This window comes from Mauremys reevesii, unplaced genomic scaffold, assembly GCF_016161935.1.
Source record: "Mauremys reevesii isolate NIE-2019 unplaced genomic scaffold, ASM1616193v1 Contig8, whole genome shotgun sequence".
Lineage (NCBI taxonomy): Eukaryota > Metazoa > Chordata > Testudines > Geoemydidae > Mauremys > Mauremys reevesii.
The window spans coordinates 881,967-906,100 of record NW_024100895.1 but is presented as its reverse complement, the minus strand read 5'-3'; the positions used below and the strand labels follow the sequence as shown (position 1 = coordinate 906,100).

Here is a 24,134-nt window from a genome sequence, read left to right as displayed (position 1 = left end):
TCGCTATTGGAGGGAGCGGACCCTCTCGCCCAATCGCTGCAGAGGGTGAGAGCCGGGGCTGCGCTCCGGGGATCAGTGAGCTGCGGGGTGCGGGGCGCAGCTGTCGGGGCGGCGAGCAGGAGCCAGCTGGGGATGCGGGGGCGGGAGACCAGCCTGTGTTTGTTCCTCCTCCTCCTCCTCCCCCTCCCCCGGGGGGCCTTCGCCGGCAAGGGACGGGATTCCGGTGAGTATCTGGAGTCCCCCCCCCCGGGGGTGGGGTCCTGGGACTCTGGGCCCAGGCTGGGCTGGGACGGGAGGGGTCCGGGACCTGTTCCCCCCGGCGTTGGGAGCACTCACACGTGGGCTTGGCAGAATTGCAGGTTTCTTGTGTTGTCACATTTATTTTTCAACTTTTTAATTTTTTTGTTAATTTCAGCAGTTCTGGGGGAGGGTGGTGGACAGACAATTATGCCTCTACCCCACTATAACGCTGTCCTCGGGAGCCAAAAAATCTTACCGGGATATAGGTGAAACCATGTTATATTGAACTTGCTTTGGTCCGCTGGAGTGCACAGCCCCCGCCCCTCCGAGCGCTGCTTTATCGCGTTATATCCAAATTCCCGTTATATTGTGGTAAAGTAAATAAGTAGCCTATCCACACTTGAAATATTCTGCTGTAAATAAATAGCTTATTTACACTGGAAATCTTCCACTATAAACCATGTACACAAATGCTGAATGGTACAAAAATGCTGAAAAGACTTAAAATGAAGGAATGCTCATTAAGAATGTTGCCGGCACAAAGGCCTGAGGCGACAGCAACAGCGGTTCGTTGCCCGGTGTGCTTCGCTCCAATAAACACACCAAGGTGGAGAAGCAGACAAGTTTATTTGAGATCTCAAAGCTCGTGCTCGGAGACACAGACACGTCTCAAATCAAGCACACACATGCAAACAGCTTTCTCTCTTTATACATGATTTCAGCTAAGCATCTCTATTACCCCCCACTACCTAACCCCTTCTACTCACCCCCCTCCTCCCCCTCGCGTTCCCATATAGCAAGTACATTATAAAGTAGCAATTACACTAAGCAGGTTAAATCATACTTGGCAGAAAACATATCATCTCGTTAGTGCCTACTTTTGAACCTTTATCTTGTCTTACTGTTTGAATTATTACTCTACCTCCTAAGCCAGGTGCAAGCAGGGGCCCCCCTTATCTCCCGGTGGTACCAGGGTTGAACTAGCTGTTATACATTCCATTCTTTCCATCTGGCCCTGGGGTTAATTACAGTTTAAACATGGCAGCGGTTCAGGCAAGCAAGAAAAAGGCCTGATACAGGGAGGCTCTATTGGCACTGTCATTTTCCACCCTTCTGTTAATACTGGGCCATGCCTGGTGCCACCAACAATTACACAAAATGAAACAGTCAGACAGGTTATTATCTTTATCACTGAATCAAAACTCAAGCATGCAAGGGATAATATAACAGGCTGAGCTGAAGACAAAGGGATGATATATATATATATATATATATATATATAGTAAACACAGACACGGATACAGACAGAGGGATAATGTCCAAAAATTTCAAACATGTGTCCTCACAAAACTCACTGTACAAGACTGTCCTCACAATTTTTTACCTTGAATCTGGGCTTAGAGGCCACAAAAGCCTTTGATGATGGCCAAGCTACCCAGCTAGGGCTCAACCAGCCAACCATCCAATCACCTCTTTTAGCTCCCATATGAAGATGATAATGAGAATTCTCACACATAAGTAATTCCCTAGTCAACCAGACAAACAACTATAAAGACACTAAATGTAACATAAGAACATAAGAAAGGCCGTACCGGGTCAGACCAAAGGTCCATCTAGCCCAGTATCTGTCTACCGACAGTGGCCAATGCCAGGTGCCCCTGAGGGAGTGAACCTAACAGGCAATGATCAAGTGATCTCTCTCCTGCCATCCATCTCCACCCTCTGACAAACGGAGGCTAGGGACACCATTCCTTACCCATCCTGGCTAATAGCCATTTATGGACTTAGCCACCATGAATTTATCCAGTCCCCTTTTAAACATTGTTATAGTCCAGCCTTCACAACCTCCTCAGGTAAGGAGTTCCACAAGTTGACTGTGCGCTGCGTGAAGAAGAACTTCCTTTGATTTGTTTTAAACCTGCTGCCTATTAATTTCATTTGGTGACCCCTAGTTCTTGTATTATGGGAATAAGTAAATAACTTTTCCTTATCCACTTTCTCAACATCACTCATGATTTTATAGACCTCTATCATGTCCCCCCTTAGTCTCCTCTTTTCCAAACTGAAGAGTCCTAGCCTCTTTAATCTTTCCTCATATGGGACCCTCTCTAAACCCCTAATCATTTTAGTTGCTCTTTTCTGAACCTTTTCTAGTGCTAGAATATCTTTTTTGAGGTGAGGAGACCACATCTGTACACAGTATTCGAGATGTGGGCGTACCATGGATTTATATAAGGGCAATAATATATTCTCAGTCTTATTCTCTATCCCCTTTTTAATGATTCCTAACATCCTGTTTGCTTTTTTGACCGCCTCTGCACACTGCGTGGACATCTTCAGAGAACTATCCACGATAACTCCAAGATCTTTTTCCTGACTCGTTGTAGCTAAATTAGCCCCCATCATGTTGTATGTATAATTGGGGTTATTTTTTCCAAAGTGCATTACTTTACATTTATCCACATTAAATTTCATTTGCCATTTGTTGCCCAATCACTTAGTTTTGTGAGATCTTTTGAAGTTCTTCACAATCTGCTTTGGTCTTAACTATCTTGAGTAGTTTAGTGTCATCTGCAAACTTTGCCACCTCACTGTTTACCCCTTTCTCCAGATCATTTATGAATAAATTGAATAGGATTGGTCCTAGGACTGACCCTTGGGGAACACCACTAGTTACCCCTCTCCATTCTGAGAATTTACCATTAATTCCTACCCTTTGTTCCCTGTCCTTTAACCAATTCTCAATCCATGAAAGGACCTTCCCTTTTATCCCATGACAGCTTAATTTACGTAAGAGCCTTTGGTGAGGGACCTTGTCAAAGGCTTTCTGGAGATCTAAGTACACTATGTCCACCGGATCCCCCTTGTCCACATGTTTGTTGACCCCTTCAAAGAACTCTAATAGATTAGTAAGACACGATTTCCCTTTACAGAAACCATGTTGACTATTGCTCAAGAGTTTATGTTTTTCTATGTGTCTGACAATTTTATTCTTTACTATTGTTTCAACTAATTTGCCCGGCACCAACGTTAGACTTACCGGTCTGTAACAATTCTCTACCTTTCAACACACACCTGATCCAGCACCAGCCACTAGTAGTGGTTTGTTTATATAATCAGCTGATCTGAAAGGACATTTTCATCACAGTCTAATCTTGTGCCATGAGAACCGATATATTTTTATTAATATTTATGAACCTTTTTAATCTTTAATATGACAAAATCTATATCAGTTAACAAAAAAAATTGTCTGTCTTTTACCAAATCACATCTCTTATTTCCTTAAATTTTCAGCTCTAAGCTGAGAGAGTATGTCACAGTTTGGTCCATAAAAACAAGTTGCAAAACTTATCAAATGCCAAAAAATTAACAAATGTCTACATTTGAGGCCCCTTTAAGCTTGGGAGGTCCAGGCCAAATGGCCTTCCTGGCCCCCCCTCTGATTGGCCCTGACAGTAGAGAGACAAGATGGGTGAGGTAATATCTTTTATTGGACCAACTTCTGTTGGTGAGAGAGACATGATTTTGAGTGTACAAAGAGCTCTTCCTCAGGTCTACCAACATTTACAGATAAAAATCTAATCCTTCTGAGCCTAGTTATGGAAAACAGTGGTGGCACTAGGCTATAGCATAAGCAGACTAAGCAATTGTTTCAGGCCCTGGGTAGCTCGAAGGGGTCCTGATTTTGTGCTATCCCCAAAATACAATTCATCTTATTTAATGTATTGGTATTTTTGTTTGTTTGTGGAAATAATGCAATTAGTATTTTGTTAGGGGATGGGTGAGGGATAAGGGAGGCTCAAAAATGTTCCTGCTTAGGGCTCCAGATGTGCTAACACTGCCTCTGATAGGAAATGTTCCCCAGACATTGGGGAGGTCATTAGAATGTCTGTGGCGGGAGAGGCCATAGTTGGCTCCTTCCAATAGATAATCAGACAGAAAATATCACATTGCCTCTATATAAATCCATGGTACGTCCACATTTTGAATACTGTGAGCAAATGTGGTTGCCTCAACTCATAAAAAAGATATTGGTATTGGAAAAGGTACAGGAAAGGGTAATAAAAATGATGAGGGGTATGGAACAGCTGCCGTATGAGGAGAGATTAATAAGACTGGGACTTTTCAGCTTGGAGAAGAGACGACTAAGTGGGGATCTGATTGAGGTCTATAAAATCATGACTGGTGTGAAGAAAGTAAATAAGAAAGTGTTATTTACTCCTTTTCCTAACACAAGAACTAGGGGTCACCAAATGAAATGAATAGGCAGCTGATTTAAAACAAATAAAAGGAAGTTCTTCTTCACGCAGCGCACAGTCAACCTGTGGAACTCCTTGCCAGAAGCTCTTGTGAAGGCCAAGACTATAAATGGTTTCAAAAAAGAACTAGATAAGTTCATGGAGGATAGGTCTATCCATGGCTATTAGCCAGGCTGGGCAGGGATGGTGTCCCTGGCCTCTGTTTGCCAGAAGCTGGGAATGGGTGACAGGGGATGGATCACTTGATGATTCCCTGTTCTGTTTGTTCCCTCTGGGGCACCTGGCATTGGCTGCTGGCAGAAGACAGGACCCTGGGCTAGATGGACCTTTGGTCTGACCCAGTGTGGCTGCTGTTATGAGTGGGTGAGGACAAAAGGCTTGAGTGGGAGGAGGTCAGAGACATTCCATGATTCTTGAACCTATAGGAAGGAGAACCAAGAAATCTTAGGAGCCTCATTTGTTTTCCCCATGGTCCTGTGAGCCTTACAAAGTTTGTCAGCTTCTCTCATGAGCCTTCTGATAGGGGAAAAAAAAAAGTTTTTCCGTTGACAGGTCTTCCTAGTGATCAGATTAGTTTCAGTTCTGTCTCGGCAAGGAAAAGGACCAGAGGCTGTCTTGTTTTCTGTTTAAATGAAAGTTTAGTGCTCCAGAAGAGCCCCTGGCATACTATACTAAGAGTGCCAAAGTTGATTTTCCATTGTGTAGTTCCTAAGTAATAGGTGAGGTTGCTGTTCAAAATTATGGTCAAGGCATTTTTGAGGCCAATATAACTATTTGGGGGGATTTTTTTGTTTTGTTTTTTAGCAGGGAAGGGGGCAAAATATTTTTTTTATAGTGGAAACTCAGTCTTTGCAATTTGTGAGCCACAAGGGGACAAATACCGATATTAATTCTTGTGTATTCTGTTATATTTAGTGTTAGGTTACTCTCTAGGATTACTCCTTTATAGTTGGTCATAGGAAGTTCCCTGTTTTCCTCTTCCTGTGGTTTTGTGAAGATAAGTTAGGGGAAGGGAGTAGCTCTTAGGCCCTGTCTACACTGGCAAGTTTCTGCACGGTAAAGCAGCTTTGAGCACTGTGACTCCCAAGGTGTACACACTGCCAAGCCACTTAGTGCACAGAAACTGCGCAGCTGCAGCGCTGAAAAAACCCCACCCCAATGAGAGGCGTAGAGCTTTCTGCGCTAGGGCTACAGCGCCGCGGTGCCAGTATAGAAACCCTCATTGATTACAGAGCTGCAATTGGCTGCCGGGAGGTGTCCCACAATGCCTGTTCTCACCTCTCTGGTCATCGGTTTGAACTCTACTGCCCTGCCCTCAGGTGACCAACCGTCATCCCCACCCCTTAAATTGCTTGGGAATTTTGAAAGTCCCCTTCCTGTTTGCTCGGTGATGCGAGAAGTGGTCTCAGCACCTCTTTCCAGGTGGCCATGCCTGCTCCACACACCAGGCGATCCCCTGCTTGGAGCAGTGCCGAGCTGCTGGACCTCATCAACATTTGGGATGAGGAGGCTATGCAGTCCCAGCTGCGCTCCTGCCGTAGGAATTACGATACCTATGGACAGATTTCACGATGCATGAGAGAAAGGGGCCATGACTGGGACACACTGCAGTGAAGGAGCTGCAGAACGCCTACCACAAGGCCTAGGAGGCAAACCACCGCTCTGGGGCTGTGCCCACAAGCTGCCGGTTCTACAAAGACCTGGACACGATACTCGGTGATGACCCCATGTCCATTGCGAATACTGTGGATACTTCGGTGGCTCATGTGCCAGTGGAGAGTGGACCAAGCCAGGAGGAGGCAATCTTGGATGAGGATGTGGAGGGGAAGGGGGACCCAGAGGCAGAGGATGACTCGGAGGTCAGAGATGCATGCAGCCAGGAGCTCTTCTCTACCCTGGAGGAAGGTAGCCAGTCACAGCTATTGGAGCTTGATGAAGCACAAACAGGAGAGGAGGCCCCTGGTAAGTGGTTTTGATTTAGGGAATCGCTGAAGTGAGTTGTTGGGGGCAGGAGGGTTGCAGAAAGCAGGCTTGTGTCTGTATAATGCGCGTACCCCACATGCCTAGTCTGAGCGGAGGAACAGGGTGTTGATTGACTCCTTCACTTCACGGGAATCTGCCTCAGAGATCTCCAGGAAACACTCCTGGAGATACTGGGCAATCCGCTGCCGCAGGTTCTATGGCAGAGCTGCTTTGTTTCTTGCCCCATTAATGGTAACTTTCTTGTGCCACTCTGCCGTCACGGGGGGGGTGGGGTGGGCGGATATGGGAGGGGAATGGGACACCATTGCGGCACACAGGCAAGCTGCAAAAGGACCAGGGTGGAAGCCGCAGGCTTGGAGAAGACCCTCCCTTGATTCTCTGCTCACCCTCAGCAGCGAGATATCATCTATAATGATCACATCCTGTGGAAAGTGTGGGGACAGGAATGATTATCAGGCCCCGCGTACAGTGCTGCCTCTCCCCAAGAGCCATGTGCCCAGTGTACAGCAGGGTCCGGGAACATTGATTTCCCCTGCCCCTGCAGCTACTCACCATTTTGGGGGTCTTGTGGCTCATGTGTGCTTGCCTGGGGTCAGCCAGTTAGTGACAGGTTGTTAGTGACTGGCTGTGTTTTAAATCATTGAATCAGTGTTGTCTGTGTTGCAAACAATACTGCTTCTGTAAAATGTTGCCTTTAAACTTCACAGATATGACCGTGGGAGCCCAGCTGCCCTCTTTGTTATCACTGGCTGAACGGCTACACAGAATTAGAAAGCAGGAGGACTTTCTCCGTGAGGTTATGATGCACTCTGCAGCCAAAAAACAGGAATTGAAGGAGTCGTGGGACAGCGAGAAGAGGGGCCAAAAAGAGAACGAGGCACGCCAGAATGAAGCCACGAAGCGGCTCTTACGGGTTATGGAGCACCAAGCAGACACACTCCAGGCGATACTAGCTCTCCAAACCGAGCAGCTCTGCGCCCGCCTTCCCCTGCAGCCACTGTCGCAAAACTTTTTCCCATGCAACCCCCAGACACCACCAACACACTCTTATCAGCATCGTGGCTCCAGTCTGTACTCGCTGCATTCCACTCCTGCCCCGTCACAGTTCAGCCCTGCAGACTCCCAGTACCCACTGCACTCAACACCCGTCCCTCTGCAGTTTAGCCCTGCTGAAGTACAGCACCCGCTGCACTGTATGCCAAAGGAGAAGGTTGGATATGATCCCTGGACATACACAAATCTTTAGCCATCCTGGGACCCCTCCTCCTCCTAGGACCTTCCTTTCCCCCATCCCCCTCACTGCTGTTTTGTTTTTGTTTGATTCTTTCCTCTGATTGTTGTTTTTCAATAAAAGAACTGTGTTGGTTTGAAAGCAATCTTTATTCTATTAATTGAAAGCAAAAAGAGCCCTGCACAGCAACATACAATTATGTTAAACCCACATATTGCATTGTCTGCACCAATCACTTCCTAGCATTACAAACACTTCGCTCCTGAGCACAGCAACAAATATTAGTGGCTTTCAGCTTCAAATTGCTGCCTCAAGGTATCCCTGATCCTTATGGCCCCGCGCTGTGCCCCTCTAATAGCCCTGGTCTCTGACTGTTCAAACTCAGCCTCCAGGCACTGAGCCACTGTGGTCCAGCCCTGAGTGAATCTTTCACCCTTCCCTTCACAAATATTATGGAGCATACAGCATGCGGGTATAAGCATAGGCATATTGTCATTGGCCAGGCCCAGCTTCCCATAGAAGCAACTCCAGCGGGCCTTTAAATGGCCAAAAGCACTCAACAGCCATTCTGCACTTGCTCAGCCTGTTGTTGAACTGCTCCTTGCTTCTGTCACGTTGCCTCGTGTATGGCTTCGTAAGCCACGGCATTAACGGGTAAGCAAGGTCTCCCAGGATCACAAAGGGCATTTTGACGTCCCCTACGGTGAGCTTCTGGTCCGGGAAGAAACTTCCTGCTTGCAGCTTTTTGAACAGGCCAGTGTTCCGAAAGATGTGTGCATCATGCAGGGCCGCCCAGAGGATTCCGGGGGCCCGGGGTCTTCGGCAGCGGGGGGCCCTTCCCTTCCGGGACCTGCCGCCAAAGTGCCCCGAAGACCCGCGGCGGGAGCCCCCCGCCGCGGGTCTTCGGGCACTTCCGCGCGGGTCCCGGAACAGATGGGGCCCCGCCGCCGAAGACTGGGCTGTGCTGGCGCGGCGGCGGCGGGTCCCGCTTCTCCCCCTCCCAGCCGCGGCCCGGCCGCCCGCCAGGCCCGGCCCCTTCCGGCCGCGCCCGGCCGCCCGCCCTCCCGGCCGCAGCCCGCCGCCCGCCCTCCCGGCCCCTTACTGAGCGCGTCACCAGCGGGGCCTGAGCTCCGTCCCGCGCAGAGCCGCGTGGGAGGGGCGGGGCTGGGAGCTCCACGCCGAGCGGAGGCAGCTGCCCCGCCCCCTCCCCACGGCGCTCTGAGCGGGGCGGGGCTCAGGCCCCGTTGGAGCTCCCAGCCCCGCCCCCTCACCACGCGGCTCGGATCGGGGCGGGGCTCAGGGGCTCGGCCGGAGACTCGGCGCTTGATGCGCTGAGGCTCCAGGAGAGGGGCGGAGGCGGGAGCCTCCGCTCTTCTCTTGGGGGCCCCTGCGGAGCCCGGGGCCCGGGGCAAATTGCCCCCTTTGCCCCCCCCTCTGGGCGGCCCTGGCATCATGCACCTTTCCGGACCAGCCTGTGTTAATGTCTGTGAAACGCCCACGATGATCCACAAGCGCCTGGAGAACCATTGAGAAATACTCCTTGTGATTAATGTACTCGGTGGCTAGGTGGTCTGGTGCCAGAATTGGAATGTGCGTCCCATCTGTCGCCCCTCCACAGTTAGGGAAACCCATTTGTGCAAAGCCATCCACAATGTCCTGCACGTTCCCCAGAGTCATGGTCTTTCGGAGCAGGATGCGATTAATGGCCCTGCAAACTTGCATCAACATGAGTCCAATGGTCGACTTTACCACTCCAAACTGGTTAGCAACTGTGACGAACTGGGACTGTTCTTAATGTTTTCTCTGAATGCTGTGTTGGTGCCTCAGTGTCCCCTCTGTAGTTCTTAGTATCTAGGTGGTGGATCAGGGGGTGGGATTGCTGCAGAGGAAGGGGCCAGTGCACCTAAATGCCTGGCACTGTCTCCTAGCAACTGATGGCCTGGACGCCCCCTCTGCAAAGGTGCCAACTGAAGGTGTTGGAGACAAAGGGATCAGGTGACCTCCTGGCCCGGGAAAGGAGCTGAGCAGAGGAGGAGGGGCTGGAGGGGGTTTCAGTCTGGAGCTGGCTGGGGACGAGGAGTGAGGGCAGACATGGGGGTCTGGCTCACTGCCCTCCAGAATGGAACCGGCCGAGGGGTCCGGTTCGCTGTACCTACAAGCTCTGTGTTAGACCCTGTTCCTGGCATCGAATAAACCTCTGTGTTCCTGGCTGGCTGAGAGTCACGTCTGACTGCGAAGTGGGGGGGCAGGACCCTGTGCCCCCCCCCCGGACCCCGCCTGGGCGACTCGCTGGGGGAAGCGCATGGAGGGGCAGAGGAGGCTGAATGCTCCAAGGAGAGACCCAGGAGGTGAAGCCGTGGGAGCTTCTTGCCCTGCAGACAGGCTGCTCCGAGGGAGAGGAGGCTCCCAGAGTCCTGCCTGGCTTGGTGGGGAGCAGTTCCAGAGCAGCGCCCGGGGACTCCGTGACAGCAACCAATCGGTAACTGTCTGGAGTACCCAGCTTCCACAGTGCAATCACCACATGCTTCTCCAGCGACAAGGCAGTTCTCATTCTCGTGTCCTTGTGTCACAGAGCTGGGGTGAGCTCATCACTCAGTCCCATGAATGTGGCTTTCCTCATTCGAAAGTTCTGCAGCCACTGCTCATCATCCCAGACGTGCAACACGATGTGATCTCACCACTCAATGCTTGTTTCCCGAGCCCAAAATTGGCGTTCCACTGTGGTCAGCACCTCCGTGAGTGCCACAAGCATTCTCGTGTTGTAGCTACTGTGTGTGGTGAGATGACTGTCGCACTCCTCTTTCCTTTGTAGCTTAAGGAATAACTCCACTGCCACTCGTGATGTGTTAATTGGAGCAAGCAGCATATTGGTCAACAGTTTGAGATCCATTCCTGCAGATTGAAGAGGCAGGGCAGGGCGCACAGTACACAAACCATTGAAAGATGGCGCCAAATGAAGACGAAAGCACAGGGATTGCTGGGATGTGAAGCAATGCATCACGGGGCATCACTGGGACAGGACCCACGATGCCCCGCGAACCCCTCCGCCTTCCCACAAATTTTAGCGGCAGATGAGGAAGAGGTACTCTATGGGATAGCTACCCAGAGTGCACCACTCCAAATAGCACTGCAAGTGCCTCAAGTGTGAACACACTATTGTGCAGGCAGCTGACAGTGTGAAAACACAACAGCGGTTTCCCTTCAGCGCTCTCTGAGCTGCGCTATAACTGCCAGTGCTGTAACTCTGCCAGTGTAGACATGCCCTCAGTGGTGTTTGTGCAGCTTGGAGAAGGTCAGTAATAGCGATCCCTGTTTACTGATGTCTTTTTTTTCCTCTCTCTCTGTCTCAGCAACTCATTCCCTACAGTATTTCCACACTGCAGTCTCTAATCCTGAACCTGGACTCCCAGCATATGCCTCTGTCGGGTATCTCGATGACAACCTCTTTGTTGAGTGTGATAGTGACAGTGGGCTGTTTAAACCACGAGCCCAGTGGATAAAGGACAATGTGGGTGCTGATTACTGGGAGAGTGGTACCAAACTTGGAATCGCACAACAGCAGGTGTTCAGAACCAGCATGAGAATTTTAATGGAGCGCTACAATCAGACCGGGGGTGAGTTTGAGAGAAATAACCAACCCTACAGGCCTAATGGAGAGAGGAATATTTATAATGCTTGTGTGTTAGTTACCCTGACTTCACAGCCAGTCATCTCTAGATCACATCCCTCGTTTCACTTCCGTGTATGTTTTATTAGACCTGAGGCACAATGTAGAAAGTACAAGGAAAGAGCAGAAGGAGAATCGTTCTGCTCAGGGTGGCGTTTTCCAGATAGAAACGCACTGTGCCTGACTCTCACCTGTCCTGCACCTTGTGTCATCATTCACACCTCTGGAAAGTGGGTGACTAATAGTACCGTGCCAGAATTCTCCATTCACAAAGGTGGAAATATTTTATGCTCACTTTGCACTCCCTGGGCTGAATCCCCAAAATCACCAGAGCAGAATTCCTCTGTAAACCACATTTACATCCCCCAGTCCTGGGTCTGGTTCACATTCCCCAGTCCCAGCCTTAGGACTGCTGAAAAGTATGCCAGTTTGCAGCAGCCCATGAGGGGCTATTACTCCAGATGGGGGTTACACTGTAGCCACAATCTCTCTCTCTCTGCAGCCCTCCACAAGGACTTGAGCCCTGGTCTACACTACAAAATTACTTCAGTATAACTAGGTTGCTCAGGGGTGTGACTAATCCATACCCCTGAGTGATGTAGTTATACTGACTTAAGCACTGGTGTGGGCGACGCTATGTTGGCATGAGAGCTTCTCCCACCGGCAGAGCTACCACCTCTCGCGGAGATGGATACACTAAGCCAACAGACAAAGCTCTCGCCCATCAGCTTTGAGCATCTGCATTAACACCCTACAGCAGTGCAGCCGCACTGATGCAGCGTTTCTAGTGTAGACCTGCGTGAGAAAGTGGGGTGGCCTACTGCCAGCTATTCAGCTTTGTACCCCCCAGGTTTGTCCCCACCTTGAGTAAATTTTCACTTGCTTTAGTGACCCTTTGTCACACCTAGTGGCACAAAGGAGCCATATTAGAGGCCAGGGTGAGGCCAACATAATTGATTAGAGGGCATTTTAGTTTTCAAAATAGTTATTAGAATTTAAGTTAATTGAATTAACTATGTATAATGGGAATTGCGCTTCTAAGTCACATAGGTATTTTTTTTGAAATCCCACTGCACTGCATGCCTAGTTGTAAATGACTGCAGGATCAGGCTCTTGTGTGTGTTTCAGGGTTTCACACTCTGCAGCGCAGGAGCGGCTGTGAGATTCGGAAGGATGGCAGCATTGGGGGGTCCCGGCAACTTGCATATGATGGGGACGACTTCCTCAGCTTCGATATGAACACTTCCACATGGGTAGCTGCGGTCAAGGAAGCTGAGATCACCCAGCGCAGGTGGAATGCGGATACAGCCGATCTTCAGTATCGGAAGCAGTACACAGAGAAGGAGTGTATTGAGTGGCTAAGAAAATACCACCGGTATGGGAAGGAGGCTCTTCAAGGGAGAGGTGAGGGGTGAATTAGGAGTCTCTGTGCGCTGCTCCTACCTGCAAACACCGCCCCCACAGCTCCCATTGTCCGGGAACGGGAAACTGTGGCCAATGGGAGCTTTGGGGGCAGTCCCTGCAGAGAGGGGCAGCGTGTGGAGCCACGTGCCCCCCCAGGGGCCTTGCTGGCATGTTGGTCTCTTCTGGGAGCGATGTGGGGCCGGGGCAGGCAGGGAGCATGCCTTAGCCTTCGCTGCACTGCTGACCCAGAGCCACCCGAGGTAAGTGCTGCTCGGCAGAAGCCCGCACCCTAGCATTGAGCCCCCTCCCATAGCCAACACCCCAGACCTCCTCCTGGACCCCAACCCCCTGCCCCAGCTCTGACCCCACCTCCCAGATCCAGTACCCCATACCCCCTCCTGCACTGTGCCCCAGCCCTGAACCCCCTACTGCACCCAAACTCCCTCCCAGAGCTTGCACCCCTCACCCCCTCCTGCACCCCTGCCCCAGGCTCAGCCCAGAGCCACCTCTGTCATGGAGTGTGGGGGGACACAGGGTCCTGCACCCCCGGCTGCCTGCGATTCACCAGGACTCTCAGCCAGCCAGGAAAGCAGAAGGTTTATTAGCCGACAGGAACACAGTCCCAGACAGGTTTTGCAGGCCCAGACAACAGGATCCTCCCCAGTTAGGTTCATCTTGAGGTCCCAGGGGCTCCACAGCCCCCTTGGGGGGTCAGAGCCCCGTCTGTCCCCTCCATTCCCCAGCCAGCTCCTGAAACTCCCCTCCCTCCCCAGCCTTTGTCCAGCTTCCCGGGCAGAGGGGTCCCCTGGCCTCTCCCCCCTTCCTGGGGTCTCACGTTACCTGCTCAGGTCGCCTCCCTCCAGCCAGTCTCCCATCCCCCAATGCTGATCGTCCTCCTAGGCCAACCCCCCCCACTCAGCACTCACAGCCCCCAGTAAGAACAGGCCCAGGTCCTCACAACCTCCCACACTGCAAACCCCTTGGCCCCAGCCCAGAGCCCGCACCACCTCCTGCACCATAACCCCCTGCCCCAGCCTGGTGAATGTGACTGAGGGTGTGGGAGAGTGAGCAACGGAGGTGGGGGGGATGGAGTGAGTGGGCAGGGCTTCGGGGAAGGGGTGGGGCAGATCCTGGGTTTCCCTTAAATTCAGAAAGTGATCTTGGTTGTAAAAAGGTTGAAGACCCCTGCCCGAGAGCTATAGGCTGCACTCAGGTATAATAGGCCAGAGGAGGCTTCAGCCACCAACCCTGCTGCCTTCGAGAGCGCGGACACCTGGGCTGTGGTGGCCCTGCCTGTGCTCAGCCTCTGATGCCCCTCCTGCTTTTCCCCTGTGGCCCTGCCCACGCTCCACCTCTTCCCATCCCTGCTCTGCCCCGCCCCGAGGCACCCACTGCTTGTGAGTCCTTCCCTTCCTCCATGGGGTGGGAGAGGAGGGACACAGTGAACGGTGGGGGTCTCAGGGAGGGCGGGGTCGAGGGACTTGCGGAGGGGGGTGAAGGAGGGGAGGGACTTAATGGGTGAGAGCGCCGAGTGTGAGTGGGGCCTGGGGCGGAGTGGGAGTGGAGTGTGGGCGGGGCCTCAGGAGGCAGCCGCACAGGGGGCGGGGCCATGGTCTGGGTGCCGGTGGAGCTTCCAGCACTCGGGCCAGACTCTCTAAATGCTAGAGCCACACACCATCCATGTTTCTGAACGAGCAGTCCATGGACCAGTGCCAGTCCCTGAGGTCTCCCTACACAGTTTAGGAAGACAGTAACCTGATCCCTGTTAGCAAAAAGGTCGGGAAACACAGCCCGAGACTTGGTAATAGGGTATTTCCCCTCTCCTGCTTCAGAGAATCTCTGTCCAACCCCGATCTGAGTGGCAAAGGGGAGCAGTTTAGCTGATCTATGTCCACCTCCCATCCTGTGTCTGAGGGGTAAAGGAATCAGAGACACCATCAGACAAATGACTAAATCATTGTCTGTAAATCTCTTCTCAATGCAGCTTCCAGCTCTAAGTCATTATTATTTATTACCTGTATTGTAGTAGCGCCTAGGAGCCCCAGTCATGGCACAGGACCCCATCGTGCTAGGTGCTGTACGAACACAGGACAAAGACTGTCCATGCCCCAAGGAGCCTTCTAACTTGGTAGGGAGGAGGATGTTCCTCACTCAAGGAGTTTCTGGTTCCTCCAGTACATACTTCCTCAAATTAAACTTCAGTGTTCCCAAACTCCTGTTTCAGACCCTGCTGTACAAATTCCCTTATTTCTCTTCCACTTTCTGTCCTAGAAATTCATAAGAGCTTTACAAGAGGGAAAACCCGCAATGGTCTCCACCAGCGCTCTCCTTGCTCAGTCAGGGGGTCTTCTAAGGCACCTATTACCTTGGTATCTGAAGCACAGACCTTCAGTTATTGACCTCCCACCCACACCATCAGAATGAAATGAGCTCCCTGCTCTAAAAAGTTCAGTTCCATCAGTTTCACAAAACAGTGTCACTTTTGTTTCTGTAAATAGTTTCTCTGACTCCGGTATTTGTCTACTCCAAGTATTGCAAAATCATGATTCAGGCCCCAAAAATCACGAGATTGGCTTAAATCATGAGATTTTTTTTTCAATGTGAGGTTCTTTTTATTTGGCTTCTGGTTACTGAGGGCTTGTGTATGCATGAAAATTGACCACAGCAGCTATTGCAGAATGGATCCCATTCTGGAATAAGTGTGTCCACAGGGGAATTATTCCATAACAATTGCAGAATAGCTTATTCTGCAACACTTACTGTGCTCAATTTCCCTGTGTAGATAAGCCTTTAGTCTCCAGGGTTTGCATTTCCAAGCTTTTCTTCTCAACCATAAAGCTTAAGAGACTAGGGCTGTCGATTAATCACAGTTAACTCACGTGATTAACTCAAAAAAATTAATCACAATTTAAAAAATTAACCGTGATTAATCGCACTGTTAAACAATAGAATACCAATTGAAATTTTATTAAATATTTTGGATGTTTTTCTACATTTTCATATATATTGTATTATGTGTTGTAATTGAAATAAAAGTGTATATTATCTTTTATTACAGATATTTTCACCGTAAAAATGATAAATAGTATTTTTCAATTCACTTCATACAAGTACTGTAGTACAATCACTTTGTTGTGAAAGTGCAACTTACAAATGTAGACTTTTTTGTTACATGATTGCACTCAAAAACAAAACTGTAAAACTTCAGAGCCTACACGTCCACTCAGTCCTACTTCTTGTTCAGCCAATCGCTAGACAAACAAGTTTGTTTACATTTACAGGAGATAATGCTGCCCACTTCTTATTTACAACGTCAACAGAAAGTGAGAACAGGCATTTGCATGGCACTTTTGTAGCCAGCATTGCAAGGTATTTACGTGCCAAATATGCTAAACATTCATATGCCCTTTCATGCTTTGGCCACTATTCCAGAGGACATGTTTCCATGCTGATGACACTCATTTAAAAAATGCGTTAATTAAATTTGTGACAGAACTCACTGGGGGAGAATTGTATATCCCCTTCGCTGTTTTATCCGCATTCTGCCATATATTTCATGCTATAGCAGTCTCGGATGATGACCCAGCCCATGTTCATCTTAAGAGCACTTTCGCTGCAGATTTGACAAAATGCAAAGAAGGTACCAATGTGAGATTTCTAAAGATAGCTACAGCACTCAACCCAAGGTTTAAGAATCTGAAGTGTCTTCCAAAATCTGAGAGGGATGAGGTGTGGAGCATGCTTTCAGAAGTCTTAAAAGAGCAACACTCCGATGTGGAAACTACAGAACCCAAACCACCAAAATAGAAAATCAACCTTCTGCTGGTGGCATCTGATTCAGATGATGAAAATGAACATGTTTCAGTCCACTCTGCTTTGGATTGTTATCGAGCAGAACCTGTCATCAGCATGGACGCATGTTCCCTGGTATGGTGGTTGAAGCATGAAGGGACATACAAATCTTCACTGCATCTGGCACATAAATATCTTGCAATGCTGGCTACAAAAGTGCCATGCAAATGCCTGTTCTCACTTTCTGGTGACATTGTAAACAAGAAGCGGGCAGCATTATCTCCTGCAAATGTAAACAGACTTATTTGTCTGAGCAATTGTCTGAACAAGAAGTAGGACTGAGTGGACTTGTAGGCTCTAAAATTTTACGTTGTTTTATTTTTGAATGCAGTTATTTTGTACATAATTCTACATTTGTAAGTTCAACTTTCATGATAAAGAGATTAATCTACAGTACTTGTATTAGGTGAATTGAAAAATCCTATTTCTTTTGTTTTTTTTACAGAGCAAATATTTAATAAAAAATAAATATAAAGTGAGCACTGTACACTTCGTATTCTGTGTTGTAGTTGAAATCAATATATTTGAAAATTTAGAAAACATCCAAAAATATTTAAATAAACGGTATTCTGTTATTGTTTAACAGTGTGATTAATCATGCGATTAATCACGATTACTTTTTAAAATCTCTTGACAGCCCTATTAGAATCTTAATTTATTTTATTATTATTAATGAAAGCAGAGAGTCTCCTGCAGTCCCATGACTCCAGGAGCTGGGGCTTTAAGAAAAACAGCAAATATTGCAAAGATTGGCAACACTCTTCCTGACCAGGGAAGAGAGGCACATCTCCCTTATTGGCTTTGTATCAATACAAATAATAAGGCAATGGAGAATTTTGGTTGTGCCCCATGGTGCCCTGAGCTGAGACTGAATGGGACCATTTCCCATGAGTGGTAGAGGGCTATTCCCTGCCTGTAACTCTGACTCTCACACCCCCACACTCCACAACTTCTTTCCGGTGCTTGAGCTTCAAAATGTTTAAGTACTATTATGAATCTAGCCCATAGGCTCTCTGAGCCTTGGTTTCCCATCTGTACAATGGGGATAACAGGCCTGCCTCACCAGGGTGTTTGTGTTAATTCTCACATTAAAGACGGTGAGTTGCTCAGACATGATGGTAGTGGGGGCTAGAGAAGTAAATAGATGTGAGTGCTGCTGTCTAAATGACTTCTAATACCATTGGCTTTTCAGAACCCGCAGCCGTTGAGGTGTCGGGCAAGGCAACCCCTGACGGGCTCACCAGGCGCTCCTGCAGGGTCTATGGCTTCTACCCCCGGGACATCGCTGTGACCTGGATGAAAAACGGGGAGACGAGAGAGCAAGAGACTCAGCGAGGGGACATCCTACCCAGTGGGGATGGGACCTACCAGATTCAGGCAACCTTGGAGATCGACCCCAAGGAGGGAGGCCGTTACTCCTGCCTTGTGGATCACAGCAGCCTGTTGGAGCCTTTCAATGTCTTCTGGGGTGAGGAGAGGGCAGAGTGCCTGTCTGGGAGAGGTGGAGGAGACTACACCAAGGGGAGGGGAGGGCTAGGGTTGAGATCCCATTGCCCTTATCGAAAGGTAAAACTCCGCTGGTTAACTTTGTAAAAATTCCTCCCCTTTTCTGGGCTGGGGCTGGACCTCCTTGGACTCTTAGGTCTTCACTGCCAAAAAAAAAATGGTGATGTGTGTTACCATGAGAGAGCCAAAATCCTAGTGGAGACCAGCCACACAGATAGTTTTTACCTGTCAGTGACTAGCTACATAGAGGTAAAAACAACCCATGTCTTGTTTCCATTAGGATTTCAGAGCTATCTGCATGTAAAAAAACCACCTTTTTTGCAGTGAAGTCAAGATTTACAGAGTTAACTTGGACTCTTACCTCGGTGTTGCCCATAACTTGACTCCTGACCACACACAAAAACTTCTGGCCCAAGTTTTAGTTGTACTTTAAACCTGGGGTAGCTGGCTCAGCTGGGGGTGTAGGCTAAAGCCTGGATGCCACTTTCACTTGGGCTGGTAACCCTCCTCCAATGCCTTCCCACAATTCCCCCACACCTGCCCTGGTTGCTCCGAAGCTGAACTAAGAACGCTTTTGCATAGGGACCCCAGCAGGACAGACAAGTTCTCCCATAGTTCACTGGGAAAGAATCGTAGAGCAGTTCAGTTCACTGCCGTGCAAAGAACCATGGGATGTGTCCCCAGAAGTCCTAACAACACACATGGGAGCATGGCACCAGTGTGGACACCATCACTTGAGTGTGAGATTGCAGCGTGGCTGCTCTCACCTGGGCTAGGCTAAGCTGGGCACTCAAATCTGGGTGCCAATCACCTGAGTTAACTGCAGTGAAGACCTACCCAAGTCACACTTCAGTCATACCCACAAAGCCATATCCACGTCAGAGCTGCACTAACCTGGATTAAATGCTAGGTAGGACTTCTGGGGACATATCCCACGATTCTTAGTGCTGCACTAAGCCGTGATGCTCTGTGAATCATTTTGCAGTGTATAGTGAGAGAATGTGTTTGCCCTTCCAGGGCCCCTGTGTGGAATTTTCTTAGCCCACCAAGTCAGTAAACTGAAGCTAGCAGCACACTTGGATGAGGATATTCCTGGCATCATCTCTCTCCAAGTGCTGTATACAAGCATAACTGGTAATGTGGGCTGTAAATGCCAAATCGGTGTATACAAACTGGTAGGTGATTTCTGGTGCAGAAGAAGGGAGGAGGTGGAAGGGTGGGAAGAAATATCGTCCCAGGGAATTGTAGGAAGACACCGATCAGCGCCTGAGTTAAGTAATCTGGGTTATAGCCTGCATCCACATTGCAAAGTGCCCAGGCTCAAGCCTGGGTTCTGACCCACACCCCAGCCAGATAAGCTAGCCTGGGTTCCAAGTACATCCAGACCTGAGTCAAAGGTTTTTGTGTGTGGACAGTAGGGGGAGTTTGGGCTAAAACCCAGGTAAAGGCCTAGGTTAACTGTGCACTGAAGACACATGAAAAACCACCACGTTCAGCTGTGTGAACAGATTTCAGAGTGACTTGGCAATCTAGTCAGTTTCATTATGTGAGTTCACTGCCCCAGAACCCCAATCCTGAACAACACACTCTCCGCACAGGCAGTCGCTCATATTTTGCTCCGCCGGCAGCACTCGGCTTTTCACTGGGGCACAAACCTGCTCTCGGCAGCCCTGTTTATATGGGGTTCTGGTGACAAAGTGGTATCTGAGCTCAAGTCTCCAGCATTCCCCTGCTTAGAATGCAATTGTACGTGTTTATGTTCATTTGGGAGGCTTTGTTTTTAATCCAGTCCGTGATTCATTAGCATCTATCACAGTTTTGAGTTTGGGTCTTGTACTCTGTCCCTTTCCTCCCCCGTCAGCATCTCAGACTCATCAGCCTGGCTCCTGCTTTATGTAGCTCTTCTATCCTGTTCCTACCTTCCCCAGCTACCGAGCTTGCTTTTAAAGGGACACCATCGATACTTCAGTGATTCTTTCTACGCCTGGCTCTGGGAGCGGAGTGGGGGCTAGTGAGTCATAGCAGGAAGGCTGAGAACTAGGACTCCTGGGTTCTAGCCCGGCTCTGGCAGGGGAGGGGGTCTAGTGGGTTAGAGCAGGGGGCAGAGGTGAAAGTAGGCCAGTACGGAGGACTGGTAAGAAAAGGAGACTGCCTGAGGGAGGGAGAAACCTGCCCCCTGCATAAGAATAGTTTAAACTCAGCTGTTTCCTGAGTGGTTCAGCCCCCGGGGGTTAGGAGAGATTTCTGGCATCCTTGTTAATTTCACTCACAGTAGCTGGGGGGACTGGGGAGGGTGTGTTTGACCATGGCAGGGGCAGTCGTTTTCTGCTCCCGGGATGAGGGGATCTCTCCAGTACTAATATACACAACAAATACAAGCATTTGGCTGCACAGCTTAAATCCAGCGCTAATAAAAGCAGGTGGAAGGGGAAAACTCACTGTCACATTGGTTTCTCGTCTCCTCCCTCCCCCTCCTCCAGCCAGGCTGCAGAAAAGGCTCTGCATCCCCCCCACCACCACCACCACCGCCCGCAGGGGTTCTCCTGTAGGCTGTAGCTTGCAGTAGGGACACTGGCTGAAATGCCTGCTGCTGCTGCTGCCTGCATAAGAACAGTTTAAACTCAGCTGTTCCCTGTGCAGTTCAATCCCCAGGGTTAGGAGCCATTTCTGGCATCCTTGTTAATTTCACTCCCAGTTGTTGTTGGGGTGGGAAGGGTGTGTGATCATGGCTGGGGCAGTTCTTTTCTGCCCCCGGGATGAGGGGATCTCCTATACACAAAAAACACAATCAAAATCAGGAACCATTTCCAAGTTCAAATCTATCCCATTCCCTCCCCAGCAGAGGATCACGGTTGTGATGTCCAAACTGCTTGCAGATCCTCTTTGAAATGTTACTGAACCGCGCAGGGAACAGCTGAGTTTAAACTGTTCTCATGCAGGAGGCAGGCTTCTCCCTCCCTCAGCCAGTCTGCCTGCTCCCTGGTGCAAGCTAGAGGGAAGTCCCTGCAGCTGCTGAGTGCCAAGCAGGGAGAAAGCAGGGAGCCTAGTGTCCGCAGCCTGGCTGGAGGAGGAGGGAAGACACGGAGAAAAATGTGACAGTGAAATTTTCACTTTTTCAGGCTTATTCCAATAGTAAAGTTTTATTACAGACAGTACTGGTAGTAGTAACAGTAGCTTTATTTTCTCTATCCATGTCATGCAGTGGGAGGGATCCATGAAGTACGTAGGAGAGGTGGGTGGGTTGCTTGCGGTTGGACCATATGGGTAAGAAATGTCAATTACTTTCACCCCTGCCCAAACCCCAGGGCTCCCCAGCTGCCTCTGCAGCTGGTAGCTCCGGGGGTGATTTAAAGGGCCCGGCTTCTAGCTTTAGCCGAATCCCCGAGCCCTTTAAATCCTGATTTAAAAGCCCCGGGATTTAAAGGTCCCACCTCTTCCGATAGAGGCCACGCTTCTTCCGGTTGAGGCCCCTCCCTCTCCGCAGGACTCTGGAGTACCGGTAAGTCCTTTAAATTACTTTCACCCCTGGCGGCTGGGAGCCAGGACTCCTGGGTTCTCTCCCCAGCTCTTTCCACTGGCTCACTTTTGGCCTTGCCAAGAGAGGGGAAAGGTCTCATTCCTCAGCTTCTCGCTCTCTGACCTGGGGATAATGCGGCTGACCTATGTTCCTGGGGACCGTGAGGGTTCGTTATTGAATTCACACGTTTGGCACTCTGTGTTAGGTACATCATGTGCTGTCTAGGAATAATATCCTCTGAGGCGATATTGAAGTTTCCATGCGAGTTACGTTGAGCTGGTTAGAAGGGCTGGGGCAGCTACAGCACATTGCTCTAATGTGGGGAGCAGGGTGACTGCCCCCTCTCATGGGGAGGGGCCTGCCGCACCTGCTTCCAGAGCAGGAAGCAGAGATTCTAATCTCTGTAGTGGGGCAAGAGGATTCTGGGTGTTTTTCCGTATTCACTGGCTCCTTTTCCATTTCAGAGCCGAAGTCCAATGTGATCCCCATTGTGGCTGGAGTGATCATGGTGGCTGCCGTGCTGGCTGCAATAGTCGGAATCATCATCTGGAGAAAGATTGGCTCAGGTAGAGGTCCTGGGGTGGGTTTTCTGCCTTCTGTGGACTGACTGGGCCATGCAGCCTTAGGGGCAGCAGCAATACAGAGCCCAGGATCAGTGCTGTGTGACCAGGGGCGGCTCCAGGCCCCAGCACGCCAAGCGCGTGCCTGAGGCAGCAAGCCACGGGGGGCGCTCTGCCAGTCGCTGCGAGGACGGCAGGCAGGTTGCTTTCAGCGGCATGCCTGCGGAGGGTCTGCTGGTCCCACGGTTTCGGGGGACCTCCCGCAGTCAGGCCGCTGAATCCGCGGGACTGGGGACCTCCCGCAGGCAAGCCACTGAAGGCAGCCTGCCTGCTGTGCTTGGGGTGGCAAAATACCTAGGGCCGCCGCTGGGTGGGACTACCCCTCTGGGGGCTGAGCCAGAGGCCCTGGGGTGGGAGCTGCTGCTGGGCCAGAACCAGACACTATAGAGCAGTGGTGGGCAACCTGTGGCCCATGGGCCGCATGCAGGCCGTCAGGGTAATTCGCTGGCAGGCCACAAGATAGTTTGTTTACATTGCTGTCCACAGGCACGGCTGCCCGCAGCTCCCAGTGGCTGCAGTTTACTGTTCCCGGCCAGTGGGTGCTGCCAGGGGACTGTGGCTGCAGGCGGTCAACCTCTGCGAAATGTCTCGCAATCGGATTACCCTGACGGGCCGCAGGTTGCCCACCACTGCTATAGTGAGGGAGGGACACTGCTCACACTGAGATGTCGTCTTCCCTGCCCCTTGGACTTGATCTGTTGTGGGTGCCTGAGTCTCTGAGCCCCAAATGTCAGTGCTGTCCTAAGGGCCTCATTTCTGGGCTGTGGAGACAGACGGGAGCTGTCTCCTGCCTTGGGAACTGCACTGACTGAAATCTGCCCTTCTCTCTCCGCAGGGAAAAAAGGAGCTGGCTACTTGCCTCCAGGTAAGTAAGAGAAGCCCCCCCCCCCAGCTCACCCCCTCTGAGCTACTGTCTGTGCAGCTGTTCGTATTGACCCTGTGCACTCCATTCTCCCCAGGTTCACACAGGCTGGAGAAAAGTCCCAGAAAGTGACACTGCTTCTGACATGGCTGTGAATTGGGTTTCGGTGCCTGTGAAATCCTGTTACATAATCAGTGAAAGATGAAGAAGTGTGAGGAGAAGAGCATCTGGATCACCACCCCGCTCATGTTCTGGGAGACACTAACCTCAGGGCGGGGGCTCGGGGACGGGGAAGGGCTGTGACGTTATTGATATAAATGGGGACCATATAGAACATGGGTTGCAACCAAGGTCCTGTAGTGGCACCAAATCCTAAGTGAAGGGGGTCATATAAGGTGTCTAAGACCAGGTTCTGGGTTGCTGGTTATGATTATGCTGTCTGTATGTCTGTATATCATTTTGTAGTTGAAGTTATAAGTATTGGCTCTGTAATGTCTATACTTTGTTTTATGCTCTGTCTCTGGGAAGTGTCCCAGACAAGCTGATGTTAGCCCGGCATAGCTGGCTTGATGGCCCATTAAAGGGCCATCGGCTACACAATTGACCCATGGAGAGAAGGCAGACACGCCTTGTGACTCAGCAAGGTATGCAGGGACTGGCCCATGTGACTCCAGGCTCCATTTTGCTGTAATTTTCCACAGTGAAGACAAAGAGATTCTTACACCTGGAAAAGTCTATATAAGGCTAATGCCTCGTCTCCATCTGGTCTTCAATCCTGCTTCTGACCTCTGGAAGGACTTTGTTACAAACTGAAGCTCTGCACGAAGGACTGTTGACCCATCCCAGCGGGGGATGTTCCAGAGACTCAATTTGAACCTGCAGTTTACTCCAGCACTGCTGCAAGCCTGAACTAAGAACTTTGCCATCACTGTATGTAATGGATTCCATTTAACCAATTCTACCTCTCATCTCTACCTTTTTCCCTTTGTAAAT

General features: G+C 50.1%; 1 protein-coding gene across 1 annotated transcript; it reads left to right on the top strand.

Annotated features, from left to right (window-relative positions):
- Positions 1-132: 132 nt before the first annotated feature.
- Positions 133-23,273, top strand: LOC120394819 (major histocompatibility complex class I-related gene protein-like). The gene is made up of 10 exons (XM_039518967.1): positions 133-223; positions 5,415-5,447; positions 10,126-10,142; positions 10,286-10,292; positions 11,064-11,327; positions 12,509-12,784; positions 17,829-18,104; positions 22,124-22,225; positions 23,115-23,144; positions 23,239-23,273. Exons 1-10 carry the CDS (start codon positions 133-135, stop codon positions 23,271-23,273), a joined length of 1,131 nt encoding a protein of 376 aa, XP_039374901.1.
- Positions 23,274-24,134: the final 861 nt, after the last annotated feature.